At 21.7% G+C, this 27087-nt stretch overlaps 8 protein-coding genes and 1 non-coding gene across 9 annotated transcripts; 6 read left to right on the top strand and 3 right to left on the bottom strand.

Moving 5' to 3' along the window:
* Positions 1 to 12: 12 nt before the first annotated feature.
* pgtC (hypothetical protein) lies at positions 13 to 3210 on the top strand (the record flags this gene model as incomplete). The annotated part of the gene is made up of 1 exon (XM_633664.1): positions 13 to 3210. One exon carries the CDS (start codon positions 13 to 15, stop codon positions 3208 to 3210), a length of 3198 nt encoding a protein of 1065 aa, XP_638756.1.
* A 185-nt stretch (positions 3211 to 3395) lies between these two features.
* On the top strand, positions 3396 to 3477 carry tRNA-Ser-UGA-8. The gene has a single exon. It is a non-coding gene; the product is annotated as a tRNA-Ser (tRNA).
* Positions 3478 to 3827: 350 nt separating this feature from the next.
* On the bottom strand, positions 3828 to 4652 carry DDB_G0284159 (hypothetical protein; the record flags this gene model as incomplete). Its single annotated transcript, XM_633663.1, has 4 exons — positions 3828 to 3890; positions 4029 to 4043; positions 4087 to 4135; positions 4519 to 4652. The coding sequence occupies 4 exons, from the start codon at positions 4650 to 4652 to the stop codon at positions 3828 to 3830; spliced, it is 261 nt and encodes an 86-aa protein (XP_638755.1).
* A 994-nt stretch (positions 4653 to 5646) lies between these two features.
* DDB_G0284157 (hypothetical protein) lies at positions 5647 to 9264 on the bottom strand (the record flags this gene model as incomplete). The annotated part of the gene is made up of 3 exons (XM_633662.1): positions 5647 to 8014; positions 8096 to 8591; positions 8703 to 9264. 3 exons carry the CDS (start codon positions 9262 to 9264, stop codon positions 5647 to 5649), a joined length of 3426 nt encoding a protein of 1141 aa, XP_638754.1.
* Positions 9265 to 9881: 617 nt separating this feature from the next.
* DDB_G0284105 (C2H2-type zinc finger-containing protein) lies at positions 9882 to 12055 on the top strand (the record flags this gene model as incomplete). The annotated part of the gene is made up of 5 exons (XM_633661.1): positions 9882 to 10454; positions 10549 to 10676; positions 10779 to 11114; positions 11210 to 11367; positions 11691 to 12055. 5 exons carry the CDS (start codon positions 9882 to 9884, stop codon positions 12053 to 12055), a joined length of 1560 nt encoding a protein of 519 aa, XP_638753.1.
* Positions 12056 to 17222: 5167 nt separating this feature from the next.
* mybZ (myb domain-containing protein) lies at positions 17223 to 19403 on the top strand (the record flags this gene model as incomplete). Its single annotated transcript, XM_633660.1, has 1 exon — positions 17223 to 19403. The coding sequence occupies one exon, from the start codon at positions 17223 to 17225 to the stop codon at positions 19401 to 19403; it is 2181 nt and encodes a 726-aa protein (XP_638752.1).
* Positions 19404 to 20098: 695 nt separating this feature from the next.
* Positions 20099 to 21191, bottom strand: snrpA1 (leucine-rich repeat-containing protein; the record flags this gene model as incomplete). Its single annotated transcript, XM_633659.1, has 3 exons — positions 20099 to 20377; positions 20509 to 20844; positions 21072 to 21191. 3 exons carry the CDS (start codon positions 21189 to 21191, stop codon positions 20099 to 20101), a joined length of 735 nt encoding a protein of 244 aa, XP_638751.1.
* Positions 21192 to 22092: 901 nt separating this feature from the next.
* DDB_G0284099 (hypothetical protein) lies at positions 22093 to 23568 on the top strand (the record flags this gene model as incomplete). Its single annotated transcript, XM_633658.1, has 1 exon — positions 22093 to 23568. One exon carries the CDS (start codon positions 22093 to 22095, stop codon positions 23566 to 23568), a length of 1476 nt encoding a protein of 491 aa, XP_638750.1.
* A 974-nt stretch (positions 23569 to 24542) lies between these two features.
* On the top strand, positions 24543 to 26756 carry DDB_G0284097 (hypothetical protein; the record flags this gene model as incomplete). The annotated part of the gene is made up of 2 exons (XM_633657.1): positions 24543 to 24552; positions 24865 to 26756. 2 exons carry the CDS (start codon positions 24543 to 24545, stop codon positions 26754 to 26756), a joined length of 1902 nt encoding a protein of 633 aa, XP_638749.1.
* Between the last annotated feature and the right edge of the window lie 331 nt (positions 26757 to 27087).

The raw sequence follows: 27087 nt of genomic DNA, 5'->3' as shown, positions 1-27087 counted from the left end.
TAAAATAATAGAATGTCATTGAATAATAATAATAGTAATAATTATGAAAGTGATAATGATGAAGATGAGGATGAAGATGAAGAAAATTTATTATTCAAAGATTTTCAATCAATAGAAAGAAGAGGAAATAAAAAAATAAATTATAATAATAATAATAATAATAATAGTAATAATAATAATAATAATAATAATAATAATAATAATAATAATAATAATAATAATAATAATAATAATAATAAAAATAATGATATTAAAAATATTAAAAATAATAAAATTACAAATAAAAATAATTATAATAATAAAAATTTTATTTCAAAATTATCTATTATAAATAATAATAAATTTAAAAAAATTAAAAATATTATTTTACAAAAAAAAAATTTTAAAAATTTAATAATAATAATTCTATCATTATTCTTTATTTTATTTTTATTTTATATAATAATAACTTTTTCAATTAATAATAAAATTTATAATTATACAAATAATAAAATAATAAATAATAAAAATGATATTATAAATCAATATTGTATAAATTTTTTAAATAATAATAATAATAATAATAATAATAATAAAGGAGAAGGAGAAGAAAAAAAAGAGGAAGAAGAAGATGATGATGATGAAAAATGTAGTTTTGATTTAAATTCACCAGATTATTCATGTACACCAATATCAAAGAATAGAGTTATAAATTTTAATTATTCAAGTAATTATGAAGAAAGAGTTGTTAATTGGAATAAACCAATAGTATCAGTTATTGTACCATTTTTAAATACAGATCCTCAACAATTTAATGAATGTATGGAGAGTATATTAATTAGACAATCATTTAAATTGATTGAAGTTATATTAATTGATGATGGATCAACCAATGATAAATCAATAAAATCATATAGAGAATGGTTGAAACGTGAACCAATTAGATTTAGAGTAATTGTTAATCCATTCAATTTAGGGTTACCTCATTCAAGGAATATTGGAGTTTACAATTCTCGTGGAGATTATATATTCTTTTTCGATTCTGATGATATTTTAGAACCAACAGCATTAGAGAAAATGGTTTGGAAATTAAATACATCCTCTCATATTCAATTCACTAAAGGTTATTTAGTTGGCTTTGGTCATACTCAATATATTTGGTTAAAAGGTTTTGAACAAGCTGATAAATTCTTAATAGAAAATCAAGTTACAATTTCAATAATGTATAAACGTTCAATGTTTGGTAATAAATTACAAATAAATCAATCTTTTCAAGTTGATGATTATAGTTATGGTGGTAGTGATGGTGATGGTGAATACTTTCATTATCCAAAAGAATTATTAGAATTTCAATATGATTCAAATATTAGAGATGGAATGGAAGATTGGGATTTTCATTTAAAATGTGCATCAGCTGGATATTGGGGTGAAACCATACCAGAAATATTAGAATGGTATAGAAGAAAAGATAAGAAAACTATGGAAAAGAATTGGAAAAATACATTAACTTCAAAGAGAGAAAAGTTTTTAAATGATTTAAAATTAAAATATTCAAAATTATATAACATTGGTGGTGGTGGTGGTGGTAATGATAATCAATATAAAAGTTTCCCAAATCCAATTAGAAATGAAAATGAAGATAGTTTTAAAATTAATTTTAATTTTATTGGTGGTAGTAGTGGTGGTAGTGGTGGTAGTTGTAATGAAATTAAGAATCCATTAATAAAGAAATCATCAACACCAAGAATTTTATTAATATTACCATGGTTAAATACTGGTGGTGCTGATAAATTCAATTTAAATCTTTGTAAACAATTGGTTGAAAAAGGTTGGGAAATTACAATTGTAACCACAATTGAATCTGATAATAAATGGTTATCAAGGTTTCAACTTTATACACCTGACATTTTCTTATTCAATGAAAAGTTTCTACCATATTCATCTTATCCTTCATTTATAAATTATTTAATTGATTCAAGAAATATCGATGTTTTATTCATTTCAAATAGTGAATTTGGTTATTATTTATTACCATTTATAAAATCAAATAAATATAACAAAGACAATTTAATAATAGTCGATTATAATCATATGGAAGAAGAATATTGGAGAAATGGTGGCCATCCAAGACAATCAATTGGAATGAGTCAGTTTATAGATTTACATTTAGTTTCTTCAAATCATTTAAAGAATTGGATGTTGGCCAAGAGTAATCAAATCATTGATGAAAATAAGATATTGGTTACCTATATAAACGTTGATATGGATGAATTTAAAAAGAGTGAATCAAGTAGACATGAAATTAGAAAATCATATGATATAACAGATAAAGAGATTGTTATATTGTATGCTGCAAGATTAACCAATCAAAAAAAACCATTAGAAGCTTGTGAAATTATTAAAGAATTAAAAGAATCATTATTAAATGATTTTGAAAATCAAAATCAAAATCAAAATCAAAATCAAAATCAAAATCAAAATCAAAATCAAAATCAAAATCAAAATCAAAATCAATTATTTAAAGTTTTATTTGTTGGTGATGGTTATTTGAAAAGTAAGGTTGAATTATATGTTAAGCAGAATGGATTATCAGATGTAATTAAATTATTAGGTGATGTACCAACTCAAGATATGAAATCAATTATCTCTGCATGTGATATAGTTTTCTTGCCAAGTCAATTCGAAGGTGTTTCTATGATTTTCTATGAATCAATGTCAATTGGTTTAGTACCTGTTGGTAGTAATGTTGGTGGTCAAAGTGAATTGGTTACATCTGATTGTGGTTTCTTGGTTGATATTACTGATATTGGTGGCGGTAATGATATTGACCCTTTGGAATTCACCAATAAATTTGTACAAGTTTTAAAACAATTAATTAAGAATCCAAAGAAAATTGCTTCAATGGCTTCAAAATGTAAAAAAAGGATTAAATCAAAATTTCAATTACATAAAATGGGTGGTGATATGATTTCAAATTTTTGTAACACTATAAAGAAAAAAAATAATCAACAACCACAACAACAACAAAAACAACTGCAACAACAACAAACACTTCAATTAAATGATGGTGGTTTATTTAACCAAGAGTTTTTAATTCAAGCTATTGAATATTTAAAGCTAACAAACCAATTTGAAAAGAAAAAAAATGATTTTAATCAATTATATTCATTACAGTCAGAGTTGGCCAATTTAAAAAGGGAAATCAAAAAATTGGAACTAAAACAAAAATAAATTTTTTTTTTAAAACAACCTCATCTTGATTTAAGATTTGTTCTAATATTTATTTTGCTTATAAGCAAAAAAAAGATAATTTGTTTTTAATTTTAAATAATTTCCATCTTTTTTTTTTTTTTTTTTTTGAATTGGGTTTAAATAATTTCCATCAAATTTTTCTATTTATTTCAAATTTCATCAAAGACATCGTAGCGAAGTGGTCTAACGCGTTTGACTTGAAATCAAATCTCCTAGGAGGCGCAGGTTCGAACCCTGCCGATGTCGATCTTTTTAATGACCTCGATTTGCAGTCGTAGACAGGTGACAGGAATGATTTTAAATTGGGAACCTTCATCACCTCCAGTAGAGACTACCACGTCCTCACAGGAAGAGTAAGAATTCCAAGAGAAAAGGCAGGAATAGTGGACGCCCTCATCAAAACTGCCTTTGCAGAAGAAATACCCTACAGCTAATTACTATTGTATTCCAGAATCATCTCTCCCAAATATTATATCTTTTGATCAATTCATATGATTAAAATAACCCTTCAGCTTAAATGATAAGCCTATAAATAAATATTAAATAAAAACTCGTATTAACACAGATGGACATATATCAATCTTGTTAATCCAATATTAAAAAAAAAAAAAAAAAAAAAAAAAAAAAAAAAAAAAAAATGAATTTTGTATTGATGGAGACTGTAATTTTTTGATATTTATAAATGTTTTAAATATATGACTCTCCCCGACATGATTTTAAAAAACAAATAGTAATATAATTAAAATATATGACTCTCCCCGGCATTCATTCAATAAAAAATAATTAAAATATATTACCCTCCCCCCGACATGCTTTTAAAAAAAAAAAAAAAAAAAAAAAAAAAAAAAAAAAAACTATATGAATCAAACAAAAACATAACATCAAATTCAATTTTTCTCTATTTCTATATTTTTTATATATTATTAATTATTAAAAAAAAAAAAACTTGTTTATATTGGTGTCCAAAGAAATACAATTTTATTGCAATTATTCAACAAAAATAAAAAACTTTTTATTTTTCAAAAAATATATGAGAATTTTAACAATTGGGGACAAGAGAGTGACCACACATTGGCTCATATTGCCCTTTCCAACCTAAGTCTTCTCCTAAAACATTATTTGAATATGTTTTTTGAACACTGTTTGTGTTTAAACTTTGAGTAAATAAATTTTGATTGACAAAACTTTTTTGGTTAAATGAAATTTTATTTAATAAACCTTTAAAAAATTAAATTAATATCTAAAAACATTTAAAATTAAATTTATAAAAAAAAATTAAATCCTTACTGGAAATTGACATTTTCCCTGATAGTAATTTTTTTTTTTTTTTTTATTAAAAAAAGATTTTTGGATTTATATTTTAATTGTATTGAAATTTTAATTCCTTTAAATATTGATTTTTTATTTTGGTTTTGACCCATTTTTTGTTAATTATTTGTAATTATTATCAACAAAAAAAAAAAAAAAAAAAAAAAAAAAAAAAAAAAAAAATTTGGTTGATTGAATAATTTAAAACAAGTTTAAATTAATTATGTTTTTTTTTTTTATTTTTTTTTTTTACTAAAATAGACTAATGAACAAGAAAAAAATTAATGTTGCAAGGTTCTAAATTAATTTTAAATTTTTTGTTAAAATCTAAACAAAAAATAAAAACCAAAAATATTAATAAAATAAAATTTAATCTCTTAGATTTTTTTTTAATTTTTTAATTTTGAATAAAAAATAACAACATGTAATGCAAGTTAAAAATAATTTTATATATAACTTTAAATAGCTATTTTTTTAAAATATCATTATTTGTAATAACTGACAAAATTCTATTAAAGTAATAATTCTAAAAACACTGTTTTTCAAGGGACAATATGATGACAGAAGTGGAAACAAAAAAAAAAAAAAAAATTAATTATAATTATTTTGTTTGAGAACAATTATATTTATTTTTTATTTTATTGTAAAGAAGAACAAATTTTTAAAAAATTTTAAATTTTACATTTTTTAAATTTAAATTTTAAATTTTTAAAATTTTTTTAAATATCCCAGCTATTGAAAAATTTTTTAATATCCCAGCTATTGAAAAATTTGTTTTGGAATAATAACAACATTATTAAAAATATTTCAAAATCAATTCAATAAAATATTTTATTAAAACTCAAAAATTTGAATTGATTAAAAAATGTAGTTATCACAACAAAATATCCACACACTATTACCAATTTACAAATCATTTTATTATTTATAGGAAATGATTGGAAAGAAATTGGAAAAATTAATAATTAATAAATATGATAGGATTGAATTGGATTAATAATAATTTTTATTTTATTATTATTTTATTTTTATATATAAATATTTTTTTTTTTTTTTTTTTTTTATAATAATTTTTATTATTTTATTATTAATTTTACAAATTTTTGATTAAAATAAACCAAAAGATTTCTTTGGTTTAATATTTTTTAGGAAAGCAGAAACATCAACATGACCAGCAGAGATAGCTTGATCATAAGGAGTATCACCAGAAATATTTTTGAGATGAGGATTTGCGCCATGTTGAATTAAGAATTTTGTACTTTTAATATGACCCGATGAAGCAGACATATGAAGTGGAGTCCATTGTTTTGCATTTTTAACATCGATTGGCACTGATGAAGGTGGTTTACCCATTAAAATATATTGAATCGATTGAATATCACCAGATAATGAAGCACCATGCAAAGGTGTATCACCATTTCTATCACAAAGGGTACAATTTGCTCCACGAGCAACTAAAATTTCAACAACACGTGAATTACCCATTAAAGCAGCGACATGAAGTGGTGTAACTAAATCTTTATTGGTTCTATTTACATCGGCACCCATTGTAATCATCATATCTACTAAATCGGCATTCTCTGTATAGCATGCACCATGCAATGGGGTATTACCATAACACTCTGGTTGATTAATATCAGCACCAACACCTAACAATGCCAACACACAATCTGAATAACCTGCCATTGCAGCTGCATGTAATGCATGTTCATTATAATTATTAACTCTTAACATTGGTGATACCATTGGACTTTCACCAACATTACCTGAAAAACTACCATGATGAGTAATTGTAATTGAATGATCACGACTATTATTTAAATTATTATTATTGATTACACTAGTACCACTCAAAGAAGATAATGATGGTGAACCTAATGCTAATGTTGATAATGATGGTGAGGATGATGATGAATTTGATAAAGAAGAAGATGTTGGTACAGGTATTGGTAAACTTGAAGTTGTTGGTGAAGAAGAAGAAGATACAACATTATTATTATTATTATTATTATTATTATTATTATTATTATTATTATTATTATTATTATTATTATTATTATTATTATTATTATTATTACTACTATTATTATTATTATTATTATTATTATTATTATTATTATTATTATTATTATTATTATTATTATTATTATTATTGATTGAAGTTTTTAATTCATTTTTTATAAAAGGTGAAACTTTTGAACCACCTTGAACACCCCATCTAATTAGAGTTAATGATATTTCAGTGAATCCTCTTCTTAGTGCAACCATTAATGGTATATCACCTTGGCTATCAGGTATATGAGGTATTGCGCCCTTTTCAAGGAACATCATTGCCAATTCGATTAAACCATTTGAACAGGCATAATGAAGTGGTGTTTCACCATATTTGTTTACACAATTTAAATTTACACCTTTGCAAGATGCCAATATATGAGCACATTCACTACTATTCTTTCGAACGGCCACATGTAATGCACTTTCACCTTCGAAATTTTCTGAATTAATTCTTGCACCCATACCAATTAGAATCTCCAAAACTTTTGAATGATTTTGATATACACATTTATGAAGAGCAGTTTCACCCCATTTATCTTTTGCTTCTAAATTACTACCACGCCCAATCAATGTTTGAGTAATCTCTGAAAGGCCATAATAAGATGCAACATGTAATGCATTTTCATTCATTTCATTGGTAATATTTGGATCTGCACCTTTATCCAATAATGAAACCACACAAGACACATCTCTATTCTCTGAGCCTGCTGCACCCATAGTAGCTTTCATCAATGGTGTACTACCATCTCTACATTTTGAATTCACCTCTGCCCCACCATTTGATAATGCTAATTCGTCCAAACAATTTGAATAACCATGAAATGCTGCGACATGTAATGCAGTCATACCTTGATCATTTCTAATTCTAGCATCCACTCCATTTGCTAATAAATATTTCACACATTCAACTGACCCAATCGATGTTGCATAATGTAATGATGTGCCATAATATGATTTTGCATTTACAAATGCACCATTATTTAATAACAAATCCAATACTTTGACATCACCAGAATATGCACCTTCATGTAATGCTGTGATTCCATATTCTTTTTTAAATTTATTTTGATTTTGTAATTGTTGTTGTTGTTGATGATTTATTATACTATTATTCACTAAAACTCCAACACTATTACCACTATTACTAAAATTATTTAAATATTGATTTAAAATTAAACTATGATTACTATGATCAACTAAACACATATTTACATTTGCACCATTTTCAATCAATGTTTTCATTGCTTCCAATTTTGCATTATATGCTGCAAAATGTAATGGTGTCTTTCCTGAATTATCTTGAATATTTACATTCATATTATGATTCTTTATTAATAAAACTATTGTTTCAATTCCATTTCTAACTGCTGCTAAATGTAATGGTGTAACTCCATTATGATCTTTAACTAAATTATAATTACTATTTTTTTTTTTTTTTTTTATTAAAAATAATGTTTTTAATTTTTCCCAATAATTTTAAAAATAATAAAAAAAAACTTACATATTTGATTCTAATTGAGGTTTTGATGATCTTTTAAATAATGTTATTATCTCTTCATTTAAACTTTCATCTAATATATTTGAAATTAAATTATTATTATTATTATTACTTTGATTATTGTTTTGATTATTATTTTGATTATTACTACTTGTACTGCTTGAAGTACTACCACCACCACCACCACCACCACCACCACCACTATTATTTTGATTATTTGAAATACGTTCACCATCACCTTTAATTAATAATGCTTCAGAAATTTCATTTGCAATTGAGAAATGAAATGAATTTAATGCTAATTGATGAGCTGTTAAACCATCTTTTGTTTTTAATGTTAATTTTGATCTCTTTTCAATTAACATTGAAACAAAATCTGAATGACCTCTCCATGATGCTATATGTAATGGTGTCCAATTTTCATTGGTTAAACAATTGATATTAGCACCATTTTGAACTAATATCAATGCACATTCAATTCTATCAAATAATGCTGCATCTATTTATTTAATTTATTTATTTATGTATTAGTGTTTGTGGGTTTTTTTTTGTTTTTTTTGTTTTTTTTTTTTGTTTTGTTTTGATTAAAAATTATTTTGATATACATTACAATGTAATGGAGTCCAATCATCTTTATCTTTTAAATTTAAATCACCTAAAGTTATTACCCAAGATGATAATATTATATCTAAAGAACCATAAGAATCATATTCTATACAATAATGAATTGGAGTTCTGCCATCACCATCTCTTAGATCCAATTTGGTTAAGTTTTTATTCAATCTACAAAATTCAACAATTAATTCTTTATCATCTACTCTTATTGCTTCTAAAAGTGAACTAAAATTAAATATTTTCTCTTCACTATTATTATTATTGTTGTTGTTGTTATTATTATTATTACTATTATTATTTGTATTTGTATTTGTATTAGTATTTGTATTAGTATTATTATTATTATTATCAACTAAACTGTTATAAATATTTGGTCTAATTGATTGAGGATTGTATGATGATAATAATGGTGGAATAGTGTGTTGTGTTGGAGAATTAGGTGTAATGAAATAACTGTTGGATGGAGATCCTGCATATTCTGAGCAACTTCCACTACTTGAACTATCTGCACTTGTTGAAAATATTCCTCCCAAATTGTTATTATTTTGAGATGCCATTCTATATTTTTTAGTACCCCTCCCCCTTTTTTTTTTTTTTTTTTGTGGTTGTTTTGAAAAAAAAAAAAAAAAAAAAAAAAAAAAAAAAAAAAAAAAAAAAAAAAAAAAAAAAGAATAAAAAAAATAAAAAAAGGGTTTTATTTTTTTTTTTTTTTTTTTTTTTTTTTTTTTTTAAAAAACAAGGATTAAATTTAATTAATTTTAAAAAGGAATTAAGTATATAAAAATAGACCCCTCAAAAAAACAAAAAAGCGTATACCCATCCAATTTTTTAAATTTTCTGTTTTTGGAAAAAAAAAAAAAAAAAAATAATTTTTTAAGATAAATAAATTAAGGTTAAAAGGAAAAAAAAAAAAAAAAATTTTTAATAAATTAGGTATCCATTAAAGGAAAAAAAAAATTTATAAAAGGAAAATATCATCTAATTAATGTATTAATGTGTAACAAATAATTTTCGTCGGTTTAAATATTTTTTTTTTTTTTTTTTTTTTTTTTTTTTTTTTTTTTTTTTTTTTCGTTTAATCTAAAATTTTTTATTTTTCTCAAAATTACAATTCCTTGTTTTTTCATTTATTTTAAACATTCATTTTCACACATATAAATTTATAAATTAAAAAATGCAAGATTGGAGTAAATGGCCTACTGTTGAACCATTAAAATCATCATTAACATTTGATTTTAATAATAATAATAATAATAATAATAATATACAAATACCAACCATTATAACTCCAGCAACAACAACTACAACAACAACTACAACTACAACTTCAACTACAGCAACAACTACAGGTTCAATAAGTAATTTAAATATTAATCAATCAGATTCAGAAGATTTAAGTGCATCAGATGCAGAATCAACATCATCAGTAGTATCAAGCAACACAAACAATACTGGTGTTAAATATCCATGTTTATTATGTTCTCATTTTGAATTTGAATCTAGAACTATATTAGAACACATTTTCAATCAACATAAATTTGTTATTGCTGATGTTAATCAAATTACAAATTTAGTTGGTTATTTAGAACATTGGAAAAAGCAATTTGTTGGTAAACCACTAACAGAATTTACAACAGTTGTTCAAACTCAAACTTCAAAATCTGAACCTGTTACAAACTATTATTTACTTAGTGACATTTTACCACAAGATCAAGATATTAGAAGAAAATTACAAACTGGTCAATTAGTAAGTTTCTTTTTTTTTTTAAAAAAAAAAAAAAAAAAAAAAAAAATATTTAGAATTATAATTTTTATTAACCAAATATATAAAATAAAAACAGAATTCAATTTTAGAACAACAACATTCTGAAAGAATAAATCCAAATTTTACATGTATTTGTCCAATGTGTCCAGCAACATTTAAAGGTGATAGATCAAGTGTAACAACACATTTAGTAGAACAACACAAGTATGTATTTATTATTTAATCAAATAAAAAAATAAAAAAAAAAGTAAAAAGTTATTAATATTTATTTATTTTTATTTTTTTTTTTTTTACATAAAAAAAAAGCTTTAATATTGGATTATCAGATAATTTAGTAAATTTAAAAGAATTACTTGAAATTTTAAAAGAGAAATGTGATGAAATGCAATGTTTATATTGTGAAAAAATATTTAAATCACAATCTGTACTTAAACTTCATATGAAAAAGAAAAAACATAATAGATTAAATCCAACAAATACAACCTATGATAAATATTATCTTTTAAATTATTTAGAACCTGGTAAAAATTGGGAAGATTTAAAAAAAGATCATGGTGATAATGATGATGATGATAATAAATATATAAATAATATTGATATAATGAAACAAGCTCAAAATGAAAATAATGGTAATCATCAAATGTAATGTATTTTTAATTTTTTTTAAAAAAAAAATAAAAAAAAAAAATAAATAAATAATTATTAACCAACTTTTTTTTTTTAAAATTATTATTTAGTTCACATTGGGATGATTGGACAGAAGGTTCTGAAAATGAAATCGAAGATACTGCAGTTTGCTTATTCTGTGAGACCCATTTTGATAATTCCGACTGTACATTCGAGCATATGAGAAATGTTCATAATTTTGATTTTGACAAAAAGAGAAAATCTTGGAGTAAGTGAGATTAACAGTTTTTTTTTTTTTTTTTATTTTATTTTATTTTATTACAATAATAATTTTCAGACAAAAACCTTTTTGATTTTTGTCTGAACCAAATAAAAAAAAAAAATATCAGACAAAAGTCAAAAAATCAAAAAGTCAAAAAAGTAATCATTGTCAAGCCCACCAACTTTGATAACTGATACAAAAAAAAAAAAAAAAAAAAAAAAAAAAAATTTAATAATAATAATAATAATAATAACTAATCTATTAATATTATCTATCTCTATCTATCTCTCTCTCTCTTTCTATCTCTCTTTGATATTTTTAATTTATAGATTTAGATTATTATGAATCAATTAAATTATTAAATTTTATTAGAAGATGTGTTTCTGAAATGATTTGTTGTTATTGTGGTGATAATTCATTTAAAGATAAAGAAACATTTTTCTCACATTTACATATTAATCAACATGAACATTGTGGTGTAATTCAAGAGAATCCAGTTTGGAAAGATGCTCAATACCTTTTCCCAACCTATGAAAATGATAATATTTTAACAAATTTTGAAGAATTTGATGAATCTGAAAATCAACAATACCTTGAAGAAGAATTGGAATATCAATCAAATCTTATTGATGAAATGCAACAAAATAGAGATGATATTTTAAAGAAAATGAATGAGTCAAATATTACTTTTTAATTAAAATAAATAAATAAAATTTTATGTAAATCATTAATCTTAATAATAAAAAAAAAAATAAAAAATAATAATAATAAAAAAAAAAGTAATTTTCTAACTTTAAAAAGTGGGAAAAAGTTAACTTTTTGTTTAAATAGTTGTGTATTTTTAAAATTGTTAGAAAAAAGGAAAAATTTTGTAAATTTGCTTTTCTTTTAAAGTAAAGAAGAGATTGATTTTTATAATTTTTATCATTTTTTCTTAGTTATTTAAAATTGTTTAAAAAAAAAAAAAAATAATAATCTCAAAACTAATTAATTTTTTTTTTTTTTTTATAAAAAATATGATATGTATTTCTAAAAAATTAAAAAAAATAAAATAATAATAATAATAATAATAAAAATAACAATATGATTGGATAATTAGATATCGTTTATGGTTTTTAAATGAATTGAAATAAAACTTGGTCAAAAAAAAAAAAACTAATTAATTAAAAAAAATAATTATAAAAAAAAAAAAAAAAGAAATCAAAAAGCCTTTTTTTTAAAGGGCTTTTTAATATAATTGTTACAAATTCAGTTAACTTTTTGGGTTGAAGCGATATTTTTTTGACTTTTGGAAAAAAAAAAAAAAAAAAAAAAAAAAAAAAAAAAAAAAAAAAATTTTAAATATTATCTGAAAAAAAAAAAAAAATAAAAAAATGATAGTCCTGTGAGGGTGCCTTATCCAAAATCCAAACCAAATAAATTTCATTGTTTTCGGTGTTTATTAAATTGAGAAAAAAAAATTGTGAAATGGAGAAATCAAAAGCATTTGTCGATAACAATTTAAAATAACCGAAATTCCCAAAAAAACCGATGTTTGCCCCAATATTGGTTGATTTACAAAAAGGCCCATTCACAAAAAATTAAAAAAAAAAAAAAAAAAAAAAAAACTTTTTGGGACTTTGATATTTTAAAAGTGGAAAAAAAAAAAATCTGTTGTATAATTAATTAATTAATTAATTTTATTTTTAAAATTTGTTTTTTTTTTTTTATTTATTCATTTTTTTTTTTTTTTTTTTTTCTATTGATTATTATAAAAAGAATGAATAGATCTATTTTCAGTTAATGTTTTTTGTTCGGTGAATTGAAATCTATAAAATCTCTCCGATCACCAGTATCATCAAAAAAGTTTCAATGTAACAACAAACCAAATTTAAAAAGATATTTTGACAAAAAAAAAAAAAAACTTTTAGAAATTGAAAAGTCACACATCCCTCGTGTCCAAAAAAAAAAAATAAAAAAAAAATAAAAATAAAAAATAAATTTTTTAAAAAAAAAAAATCATAAACTTTTTTTCAGACCATCCACCAACTATAAAATAAAAAAAAAAGAAAGAAAAGAAAATCAAAATCATTTGTGATATCATATTAAATAAGCACTTAGGCCGGTTGTTTTTATAAAATAATTTTAACAAAAAAAAAAAACATTCGAGCCAACATTATTCGTTAATCTTCAGGGTTGTCCTATTAATTAAAAAACATTTTTTTTTTTTTTTTTTTTTTTCACAATTTTTTTTTTTCCTTCACTGAATCCATAAGATATTTAGGAATCGAAAAAATAAAAATTAATCAACAACTTTTTTTTTAAATTTTATTTTTTTTTTCTTTTTTTTTTTTTCTTTTTTTTTTTTTTTTTTTTTTTTTTTTTCCCAACAATAATAATAACAATAATTTTACCTCAGGTTGAAAATAATAATATTGCACAATTGACTCAACTCCAAAACCAACATAAAAAAAAATAAAATTTGCCAATAATAATAATAATCAACCTTTGGAATATTTTAAAAAAAAACAAAAATAAAAATAAAAATAAATAAAAAAAAAAATAAAAAAATAAATATAAAAATAAAAATAAAAAAAAATAAAGTAAAAAAATAATAATATAATAATTTTAAATCAATATCATAATCATCAATTACAATAATTTGTTCTTTTCAAATAAAGTTTTCTTTTTTTTTTTTTTTTTAATTATTTTTTTTTTTTTTTTTGGTCAAATTACATTTTATAATTTTTTTTTTTTTTATTTTTCAATCACGCGATAGAAAAGTAAAAAAAAAAAAATTTCTTTGCTAAGCCCGGTCATAAAAGGTATGTTTCATCATAAAATCAATTTTTATTTTTGAAATTAAAAAATAAAAAAAAAAAAAAAAACAGCTAAAGGAACAAATTTTTTTTCTTTTTAAAATTGTCAGATATTTATTCACAGTCTTTTTTTGTTTTTAATTTCGCCTCTTCATGTTCTTTTTTTTTTTTAAAAAATTTTTTAAAAAAAATTTGGTGGACTATGGACAAACCATTTTTTTTTTTTTTTGGTTCCAAAATAAAATGGTTTTTCCAAACCAACAAGACAACACAAGATTTTTAATTTTTTTTTTTTAAATTATTTTGTTTTTTATTTTTTTTTTTTTGTGATTTTTTTTTTTGTTTTAACTTTTTTTTTTTTTTTTTTTTTCACCATTTGATTATTATTGTTATCACGGGTTGATAATTATTTTTTTTTTTTTTTTTTTTTTTTTTTTTTTTTTTTTCTTTCTCTCTCAATCCAACCTCATAAAAAATAAAATAAAATAAAAAAAAAAAAAAAAATAAACACACGAGATTCAAAATAATTTTATTCTTGGTATATAAAAAAATAAATAAATAAATTTTAAAAAATAAATAAAAATAATAGAGAATAATAAAAATAAAAAAAAAAAAATAAAAATAAACAATCAATTTTTTAAAGGTTTGTATAAAAAAAAAAAAAAAAAAAAAAAAAAAAAAAGGAAAAATTTTGATCACAAAAGCCATCACCTTTTTTTTTTTTTTAAAAATTTCAGTTTTCAATTATTTTATAAAATTCTTTTTATTTGTTATTTTTTAATTTTTTTTTATTTTTTTTTTTTTTTTTTTTTTTTGTTATTTTTTTTATTTTTTTTTTTATTTATTTTTTTTTTTTTTGGCAAAGATATAAAAGTAAAAAAAAACCATCAGATCTAATTTTTTGAAATTTTTATTTTATTTTTTTTTTTTATAAAAAAAAAGTTGTTATTGTTAATTAAAAAAATAAAAAAATAAAAAAATACCACCAGAAGGATTGGCAAATATTGATGCCGTGGTCGTTGTATATATTTATTATTTTATTATTATTTTTTATTTTTTATTTTTTTTTTTTTCCTATTCAAACTGAATAAATACCCCCTTCTATTTCTTAACCTTTCACCAATATTTTTTCTTTTAATTTTTAATTTTTTTTTTTTTTTTTTTCTTTTCTTTGATCTCATTTATTTAATCTCACTCTTTTCAATCCAAAGGACATTAATTAATTGTGTATAAAAAAAAAAAAAATAAAAATAAATTAAAAACACACCAAAAAAAAAAAAAAACAACAAATAATAAGAAAAAAAAAAAAAAATTTAGTCATTTATTACTACCATCAATACCATTTTTATACATTAACTTTTAAAAAAAAAAACCAATAATTTAATTTAATTTATTTATTTATTTATTTATTTTTTATTTTGTGGGGGTGAATTTGATAATTATTTTTTAAAAAAAAAATAGAAAATTTTGGACCTCCACCGATGCTATTATAGTCAGTTGTTTTTTATTTTTTTTTTCCAGTGCAACCACACAAAATTTTTTCTTTTAATATCTCGACACTTGTACAATATTATTTTTTTTTTTTTTTAAAATTCAAAAAAAAAAAATTCTATTTGGTGCCGATTGGAAAAATTGGAGACGTTATTGATCAATGTTAAAATCACATTAAAATCTGTGTTAAGTTTTTTTTATTTATTTTTTTTTTTTGAATATTTCATTGTTTTTGACAAAAAAAAAAAAAAAAAAAAAATTTGTTTCGGTATGCTTGGACAAAAGGGGGTGTGGTATAATTAAAAAAAATAATTTTAATAAATACCCCCCTAAATTCTTTTTAATTAAAATATATTTTTTTTTTTTTTTATTTTTCAAAAAAAAAAAAAAAATAGATCACTTAGGTTCACACACAACATTTATTTTTATTTTTATTTTTATTTATTTTTATTTTTATTTTTATTTTTTTTTAATTAATAATTCACAAAAAACAAAGGCAACTTTTTTTTCCACTTTTTTTTTTTTTTTTTTTTTTTTTAAAATTTATTTATCTTGTTGTCAATCAATAAATATTTGTTGTCCCTTTCTTTTAAATAAATAAAATCTTTTTTTTTTTTTCAAAATAAAAAATTTGGTTTTTTGATTTATTTTGGTTTTTTTTTTTATTTTTTTTTATTTTATTTATTATTTAATCAAAACTTTTTCCACCACTGTTTTTTTTTTTTTTTTTTTTTTTTTTGTGCTTTTGTAAAATAAATTAAAATAATAATAATAAAATAAAATTATAAAAAAAAAAAAAAAATATATATATATATATATATATATTTCTATATATGTATTAAAAACAATTAGCTGAAAGGTTTTTTTTTTTTTATCCTTATATATAATTTTTTACATAATTGCAAAGGGTTCTATTTATGTTAATAGCTCAAACAATTATTGTTTTTTTTTTTTTTTTCTTAAATTATTATAATAATTTTATTTCGTTTAAACCATATTCTTATAATTTTTCTTTTTTTATCAAAATTTCTATTTTCTTTCATATAACTGTATTATTTATTTTAAATTTATTAGTTTTTTTTTTTTTAAAACCAACATCAACACTTTAATCTAATATTACCTCTTTAACACAAAAAATCATTGTAAAAAAAAAAAAAATTTTACAAAAAAAAAAAAAAAAAAAAACAATAATCACTTGGCCCACTTCAACTTAATTTTTTTTTTTTTTATTTTTTTATTTGCACTGTTTTGTCTAATTAAATTATTTTATAAAATAACCTACTATAAACAATTTTATTTTTTTATTTTTTTAATATTTTTTAAAAAAATATACTTTTATAATTTTTTTTATTAATTAAAAAAAAAAAAAAAAAAAAAAAACAAAAAAAAAAAAAAAAATCAAAATATTAATTTTAATTTTTTATACTCATTCTTTATTTCCGTGTGGCGTTTTTTGGTATATACACACACATATTTACAAAATAAATTTAAATAAATATAGAATAAAAAAAAAATAAAAAATAAAAAAATAATTCCACCAATTTTCAATTTTTCAATAAATAAATAAAAAAAATGATTGTCTTAGATAGAATGAAAATTTCTTTCATGTTGGAAGATTCCAACGATAATAATAATAATAACAATAACAATAATAATTCTAATAATAATAATAATAATAATAATAATAATGGTTATTGTGATGATTCATCAGCAACATCATCACCAACTGGTCAAGATTCGACAATTGATAGACCAAATTCACCATCATCATCAATTAAATTCACTTATCCATCAAAGAATTCTATAGTTACATCACCATCTTCATTACAATTGCCATCACCATCATTCTCATCATCGTCATCATCATCATCATCATCTTCTTCTTCTTCATTATCAAATAAAGATTTAATGGAAGATGGTGTAATTTTATTATCAAAGATTGCTAGCCCATCAAAATCATCAGAAAATTCACCAACAATTCACACATCATCATTGTCACCAAATTCATACCACCCATATCAAAAATATCAAAAACCAAAATTACATGTTGATCACTATGTTTCCAATAATAATAATAATAATAATAATAATAATAATAATAATAAAAAATCTGATTATTCATCCGAACTCTATAATACCTCACCATCAATCTCTTCTAAAACAACTCCAAATGGTTCATCAACTAATAATTCTCCATTTTTATCACCAAGACAACCATTATTTGATCATTCTAATAACAACAACAATAATAACAATGATCGTAATGAAAATAATACAACAAAACAACAACAACAATTAAATCAATTAAATCAATTAAATAATAATTTAAATTCAGTAAATAATTCATTATTTGATTATAATGGTAATTCACAAGAGTTGCAACAATTAATTCCATCATCACCAACTAGATCACCATCAGGAGGATCAGGATCAGAATCTGAAGAGAACGATGGAGAATCTTCACCAAATAATATGAGATCATTGGCCTGTAATAAACATAGTAAATGGAAGAAGAAATGCCCAGAATCATGTACCGGACGCCTATCACCAGTTGAGATTCCAATTGCCACTAGAAAACTTTGGTCACAAGAAGAATGTTGTAGATTATTGGAGATGGTTTTCCAAAGAGATCCACAATCTGTCACTTCAAAAGAGAGTGAATTGCGTTGGAGATCCATTGCCAGTACATTGGGTCGTACTGTAACTTCCACCAGAAAGAAGTATATGAGATTAATGAATAAATGGTCCCCAAGACCACATTGTGTTCATCCAATCTCAAAATTAATCGATCAAAATGAGAAATTGTTACTCTTACAAACCAGTACCGAAGCACAACAACAAGTTCAACAACAACAAATCAATCTCCAACAATTCTATCAAGCATCACAACAAATGACTCAAAATTTACCACCACAACAACAACAATACCACCAACAACAAATGAATCAACAACAACAATTGAGTCAACAATTAAGTCAACAACTTACTCAATACAAACAATTTCAACAACAACAACAACAAAATAATCAACAATTTCAACAACATCTTCAATTACAACAACAACAATTGGCTGCCCAAGCTCAAGTTCAACATCAACAAGCTCAACAAAATTTACAAAAACAAATTCAACAACAACAAAAACAAAAACCACAAAATGGGAACACTCAACAAAATAATAAATTAAAAAACCAAAACCAAAATCAAAATCAAAATCAAAATCAAAATCAAAACCAAAACCAAAACCAAAACCAAAATTACAACCAAAACCACAACCAAAATCAAAATCAAAACTACAACCAACAAGGTTCAAACCAATATTTATCATCAATTTCATCTTATTCTAATAATAATAACAACAATAATAACAACAATAATAGTAGTAATAATAACAACAATTATTATAACAACAACAACAATAATAATAATAATAATAATAGTAACAACAATAGCTATTATAACAACAATAATGGTAATAATAATAATGGAAATAATTATAATAATAATTATAGATCATCTTTATCACCTCCACATTCACCACATGAAAGTGATAGACAATCACCGCAACAAAAATCAAATAATGAAAACCAACAAAATTTTCCAAAATTCAGAAAACCAATTGGACGTCCAGCCCAATCATGTGAAGCACATCGTAATGAACATCAAAAATGTCCACCACTTTGTCCAAACCGACCTGAAAATTTAAACAACAATAATAACAACAACAATAATAATTACAATAACTATCACAATTAATCAATTTGATTCAACTGTTTTTTTTTTTCAAGTTATTTGTAAATTATTCAAATTGATCAACAAGATGTCTTGATTGGTCGTTTTTTTCTTTTTTTCCAACTTTTTCCACCTTATTTAATTTTCCAACTTTTTTTCCAAATCCCCCCCTCCCCCTGTATATATCAAGTACAAAAATGTTGTTTTTTTCACCACAGCATTTAATTTTTTTTCCTCTTCTCATTTTCCAATCATAAATAATTTTAATCAATATTATTTCAAAAAATACACTTAAATTACTTTAATATTATATTGTGCCAATGTGCACAATATATTTTTTTCAAAATTAAAAGTTAATTTATTGATGTCAAAATTGTAATAATAGTTTTTCGGATTTTAATAACAAAATAATAATAATAATAATAATAATAATATTTATAATAGCCAAACAGATTAAACTATAACTTTTTTTTTTTCTCTAAAAGAAAATAAATTTCTCTTTTTATAAAAAAAAAAAAAAAATAAAAAAAAATAAAAATATTGTATAACAAATTTTAATTTATTTTTTTATTTTTTTTGATAGGTTTAGTTTATTTTTATACATTAAAATGTGATCACATTTAAATCTTTTTTTTTTTTTTTTTTTATATATATTTTTTTTTTATTTTTGTTTTTAGATTTTTTTTTTTATTTTTATTTTCAGATTTTTTTTTAATATTTTAGATGTCACCAGTTCTTAATTTAGCTTCTAAAATATTAATTTCTTCCATAGTTTTCGCATTATCAATTTGTAATCTAATCGATTTCTTTTCTTCTTCAGTGAGTTTCTTAACTGGAGTTGAGGATATTTTGTTATTATTATTATTATTATTACTACTATTATTATTCACACCTTCACCAGGTTCAAATGTCTTTGATTTATCTTTATTTTTATCTGTACTATATTTTTCCAAAATTAATTTTGATTGACCAAATAATTTTTTTGATTCTTCCCTTTCCTTAATTATTTTAGTTAATTGTATAATTTTTTTTTTTTTTTTTTTTTTTTATTAGTAACTAATTATTTTGGATATTTAATTTTTTGAAAAAATAAATAAAATAAAAATAAAATAAAATAATAAATACTTACTATTTTCTTAACTTTTCTAAAATCTATAATTTTTAAATGAGGTACTAAATGTATTAAATATAAACGATAATTTGGTTTCTTTGAAACTGGATTTTCAAGTAAACTAATAAACTTGATTTCTGATAATTTTGTTAATGGTTCGAGATCTGATAAATTATTTATTCTATTATTACTAAGAATCAATGCTCTTAAATGAGGAAGACTACTTCCAAAATCTTCTTCAAAACTTTTAATATGATTATTATTAAATAATAAAGTTTTCACTCTTTCTAATTTTGGAAAATTTTCAACTTTGCTAATTTCATTATCTGAAAAATCAATTGTATCAAATTGGTTCTAATAAAATAAAAATAATAATAGGAATAGAAAAAGGAAATTATTTGTGTTATTACTAAAATTCAAATTCTTTTTTTTTTTTTTATTTTTTATTTTTTATTTTTTTTTTTTGATATAGATTCTAATAATTCTATATTTCTATATATAAAAAAAAAAAAAAAAAAAAAAAAAAAAAAAATTTTATTTTATGTATAAAAAAAAAAAAAAAAAAAAAAGTTAATAATTACCTTGGTAGCACCTAAATTTTCAATACTTGAAATTTTATTACCTCTTAAATTTAATTCTCTATCCTTACATGGGTTTATATAATCTGGTGATTTCAATATGAGTTCTGCTGTGAGTCTCATTTTATGTATCTATATATATTATATGATTGTGTATGTGTATGTGTATGTGTGACTTATATATGAATAAATGATAGTATCAAAATTTTTGGTAGTTGATAAATTGGCGGTAGTAGTGGTATTGGTGGTGGCAGTGGTGTGATGTTTTATTTTTTATTTATTTTATTTTTTATGTACAAATGCTCAACTGAATGTTCGTTATTTGATATTATTACTATTATTATTATTATTATTATTATTACTAGTAAAGTTGAATTTTTATTATCTAATTTTGTTAAGTGAAATAAAAATAACAGCTCTACCAAATCGATTGACAAATTCAACAACAAAACTCCTCAGTGAAAAAAAAAAAAAAAATTTAAAAAAAACTGAAAAAAAAAAAAAAAAGGTGGGACAGTGAAGAGATCTGTATATAAAAAAAAAAAAATGGAAAAAATTTAAAAAAAAAAAAAAAAAAAAAAATTAATATTTTTTGATTTTTATTTTTATTTTTATGTGTGAAAATTAAAATTAAATTAAAAGATAATATGGCAAATCCATTTTAAAATTTTTTTTTTTTTTTTTTTTTTTTTTTCTTTTCTTTATTACCCAAAAGCAATACCCTCACACAATAAAAACAGATATTATTTTCAAATAATTTTATTTTTATTTATTATTATTTTTTTTTATTTTTTTTTTTTTTTTACACAATACCTTATTTACCAATTTTAAAAAAAAATTATTTTAATTTCTATTTTAATATAAAATTAACAATATTAATAATTTTAAGAAAATAAAAAAAAAAAAAATAATAAAAAATAAAAAATAAAAATAAAAAAAATATTCATTTTATTTATACAATTTTAAAAAAAGAAATACAAATTTAAAAAAGAAATACACAATAGAAAAAAAAAAAAAAAAAATAATGAAAAATAATATTTTATTTATTGGTAATTTTGTAAATGATGTAATTTTAATACATCAAAAAATTAAATTAGAAAGAGAAAGATCATTTACAGATTTTATGTCACCAGAAGTACAAAAAGAATTATCAAAAAACTATGACACCAATGATTGTAAAGATGTAATAAAGGCAGAGGCATTAGGTGGCTCTGTAACCTATGGATCATTAGCAGCTCATTATTTTGGAGATACAAAAAGTTTTATAGTAACTACATTTGGTGATGATATCAATAAAGAATTTCAACAATTAATTCAAAGCAAGCAATCAATAGATCTAACATTCACAGATACAATTAAAGATATTAAAAACACAAGTTATTTCTTAAACTATTATAATAATAAAAAGAATAGAACTTTATCATTAATGGAGAAAGGTAATCAAATCTCAATAGAAGCATGTATAAAATGTATTGATTCCATTCATCCTGATGCATTATTATTTGTTCCAGTTGCTGGTGAATTTGATGAACATTTAGTAATGAAAACATTGGAAATTGTAAATAATATAAATCAAGAACAACAACAACAACAAGAATTCAAACAACAATATTATAGACCAATAATTGCATTTGATGTTCAAGGGTTTTTAAGATCATTTAATGGTGCACGTGTAACAACAAGACCAATGAATGTTATGATTGAAAAGTTAATTAATATCAAAATGTCATTAAATGGAATGGAAAATGATATTATTACAGTCGTAAAGGCTGAATATGGTGAAGCTGCAGCAATTATGGGTGATCATGATCCTGCAACTTGTGCAAAATTATTACGTTTAAATTTTGGCTTTACAATTGTGGCCGTTACAATGGGTGGTGATGGTTTATTCCTTTCATCTTCAATCACTGGTGAAATTTATATTCCAACCTTTAAACCTGATCAAGTTAGTGATGAAACAGGTTGTGGTGATACTTTTTTAACTTGTACAATTTTAGAATTATTAAATTTATTAAAAACTAAAAAACAATTTAAAAATGAAAATAATAATAATAATAATAATAATAATAATCAAAATAATAATAATAAAGTTGATGAAAATAGTTTTCAAAAACAACAACAACAACAACAACTACAAAATGAAGATATTTTAATAAAATTAAATATTAAAAAAGAAGAATTAATTCAATGTTTACAAGTTGGTAGTTCAGGTGCATCATTTTTAGTTGAAAAGATTGGTCCAAATGGATTTTCAAATAGAGAGAAAATAATGGATAGAGTTTTAAATGGTACAAAACAAATAAAACAACATTATTTAAAATTCAATAATCCAATAGGTGGTGAAGATAATGAAAATCAAAAAATCATTAAACAAGAACAAGCAAACGATAATAATGATAATAATTCAAAATCTACACAACAAACACCAACTACCATTAAAGAATTTGTTGAACAAAAATTAAAACAAAAACAATTTAAATCTACTACAAATTATAAATAAATAAATAAAATAAAATAAAATAAAATAAAATAAAATAAACAAATCAATAAATAAAATAACCTTTATTGTTGTATCTTTAATATTAATATTTTATTTAATTTTATTTAATTTCTTTTTTTTAAAAATTATTTTTATTTTTTATTTTTTAATTTTATTTTATTTTTAACAATTAAAATGTGTATATATTAAAAAAATAAAAAAAAAAAAGGAAAAAAAAAATAAAAAAAGTGTTTTAAAAAAAAAAAAAAAAAAAGGTAAAAAATAAAATAATAAAATAATAATTAATAAAATTAGGTAATAATTAAATTTATTTTATTTTATTTTATTTTATTTTTTAAAGAAATAATTTTATTTTATTAGTTGTAATTATACAATTATGTCATTTTAAGATCTTTTATTTTTTTATTTTTTTGGTGAAGTGTGTTGATAAATAATCAATGATACCAAATTTAAAATTGTTTTATAAAATAACATAAAAATTTCCCCAAATCTGAATATTATTGTTTAAACTAAATATATGAGATAAAATTTTTTTTGTAGATTGAACTTCAATGTCTTATTAAACAATGTGCGAATTTAAAAAAATTTTTTTTTTTTTTTTTCATTTTTTTTTTTTTTTTTATTTTTTTTTTATTTTTTTTTTTTTATTTTTTTTTTTTTTTTTTTATATTTTTAATGAAAAAATTCAAAAAATTCAAAAATTAAAATTTTTGATTTTCCTCCAAGCAATATAAAAAAAAAAAAAAAAATTAAAAGAAAAAAAAAAAAAATAAAACAAAATAAGAAACAATAAAAAACATAAATAATCCATTATTGTTAATCATTATTATCCATATTTAAATAAGCACTTTATATAAATTCGATATTAAAGAAATTGTTATTTATTGATAATATAAAGTTTTTTTTTATATTTTTTTTTCAAAATTTCGGTGAACAACAACAGAACACATAAAAATTAAACAGATTTTAATAAAATGAATAACAGTACGTATTATATTATATATAACTTTTATTTTATTTTTCCTTTAAATAAAAAATAATTTTTATAATAATAAATAAAAAAATAAAAAAATTTATAAAAGAGAAAAAAAAAAGAAAAAGAATAAATAAGAAATTTCTTTTTATTTTTATTTTTTATATCTATTAAAAAAAAAAAAAAAAAGGAGGAGGTTTTGAATTATAAATAAAAATAAAAATAAAATAAAATAAATAAAAATGTAGTTTTTTTTTTGGTTATTAATCTTAATTATTTTTTTTTTTATTATTATTATTATTTTTTTTTTTTTAAAAAAAAAGGAGGAGGTTTTTCACACCCACCAGGTAAATTTCATATGAGAGGCAGTAAAACATACACCCCAAGAAATGGCGGACAAGGACAAGGACAACCACAACAAGCAGCACCAGCATTTGATCAACAACAACAACAACAACAACAACAACAACAACAACAACAACAACAACAACAAAATTTTGATCAACAACAACAACAACCACAACAACCACAACAACAACAAGGTGGAAACAACTATTACTTCCAATCTAAATTTGGTAATAAATCACACCGTGGTGGATATCACGGTAATGGTAATGGTAATAACAATGGTAACAACAACAATAATAATACATCACCAAATTTAAATTCAACATCACATAACAATAATAATAATAATAACAACAATAACAACAATAATAACAATAATAATAATAATACACATTTTACAAATAGTAGAGGAGGTCATAGAGGTGGATCATCAAGAGGTGGATCATCAAGAGGTGGTAACAGTGGATCATCAAGAGGTGGATCAAGAGGTGGATATAGAGGTCAATCATCATTTTATAATTCATCATACCAAAAGTCAGGTCCAAGATTATTGACTAGCATCGTATCACTTCCACCATTTAGTGGTGGTGCAATCATTGGTGTCAAAGGTTCATTATGGGGTTTATTGAATAAAGCTACCACCGCAAGATTAAAGGTATTCAAGAATACAGCAATCATTAAGTGTGCCGACGCACAACAATTGGATAGAGCCAAAGAGATCGTTCTAAAGTTGAAGAATACCTCACCAAAATACTTGTCGCTCATCGATTACAAAGGTGAACAAAAGATTAAGTTTGTTCATCAACCATCATTTTCAGAGGTGATTTTAGAGAGTGGTGCTATCGATCCATTGGCCACTGATGGCGTTCAATTGATGCAAGATTTGATCAACTCCCATGAATCTCAATATGTCGCACGTTTAAATGAAACCTTTTCAACTCTCTACAGTGAAAAAGGTTCTTCCACCCCTTTCATAGACATTGAAGCCGGTAAAATATGGTATCTCCACAGTTCAAACATTCCTTCAACTCCAATGACTGCCGATAAATACGAATTGTACACTGAAAGTCTCGCCTCTGTTTTCCAACCATCAAATGTTATCAACGAGCAATTTATCACCTCTTCTCAATATAAACTTTTCAAACAAAAGAAACAATTCACCTTCATTTCAGTTTTAGATACCGAATCACTCGATCTTTTATGTATTAAATGTAGTGAAGAAAAAATTACCCCAACCACTACCACCACCACCAACACTCAACAATCACCAAATAGCGACTCATCAGAATATAAATTCACTGATCCATTCATTTATAAACTTAATCACATTAATAGTTCAAAAGTACTTTTCCCTCAAATTAAATCTGGTTCTGATCTTCGTGTTACAATCGACACCCACTCCAAGAGTAAATTGGTTAGCGGAACTGGTCAACATCAATACGACAATCTCATCAAATTTATCGATTCCATTAAAATTCATAAAAACTCCTCTGGTAATAACACCTATCAAATTCCAGATAGCAATCTTTTCATGACTGAATCAATTATCACTCGTAAGGTCTTAATGTATAGATCCGATGATAATAGCCTTCAATTCCATGTTAATGAGGACATTGCAACTCGTTACACAACTTCAACCCCCGAAGTTAACAGAGAATCCACTACCGTATTCTGTACTTCTCCTGCCCTTTACGATCTCTTCAAATCAAAGAATTGGACCGTCGATCAAGCTTCTGATGAATTAAAGAAACTCTCTAAAAATCTTAGACTTTTGGTTTCAAAACATTTAGATTCAACTAAATTCCAACCACCTTCAGCTGATCATACTACCCAATTCGAACAAGATGATGAAGAAGAAGAGAATTAAAAAAAAAAAAAAAAAAAAAAAAAAAAAATCAAAAAAAAAAAAAAAAGAAAAAAAAAAATATTTATAAATATCTATGGATAAAAATAACTTTTTTTTTTTTTTTTTTTATTTATTTAAACATAAAAAAAAAAAAAAAAAGATAAAAAAAAAAGATAAATATTCAAATAAAAAAAAATAAAAAAATAAAAAAAATAAAAAAAAAATAATAATAATGATAAGATAATAACAAATTTATAGAAAGAATAAATAAAATAGAAAAAAAAAAAAATTTATAAAAAAAAAAAAAAAAAAGATTTAATTTTATCTTTATATGTTTAATTTTAGTTTATAT

Source organism: Dictyostelium discoideum (genome assembly GCF_000004695.1).
Source record: "Dictyostelium discoideum AX4 chromosome 4 chromosome, whole genome shotgun sequence".
NCBI lineage: Eukaryota > Evosea > Eumycetozoa > Dictyosteliales > Dictyosteliaceae > Dictyostelium > Dictyostelium discoideum.
This window is presented reverse-complemented; position numbering and strand designations above follow the sequence as displayed.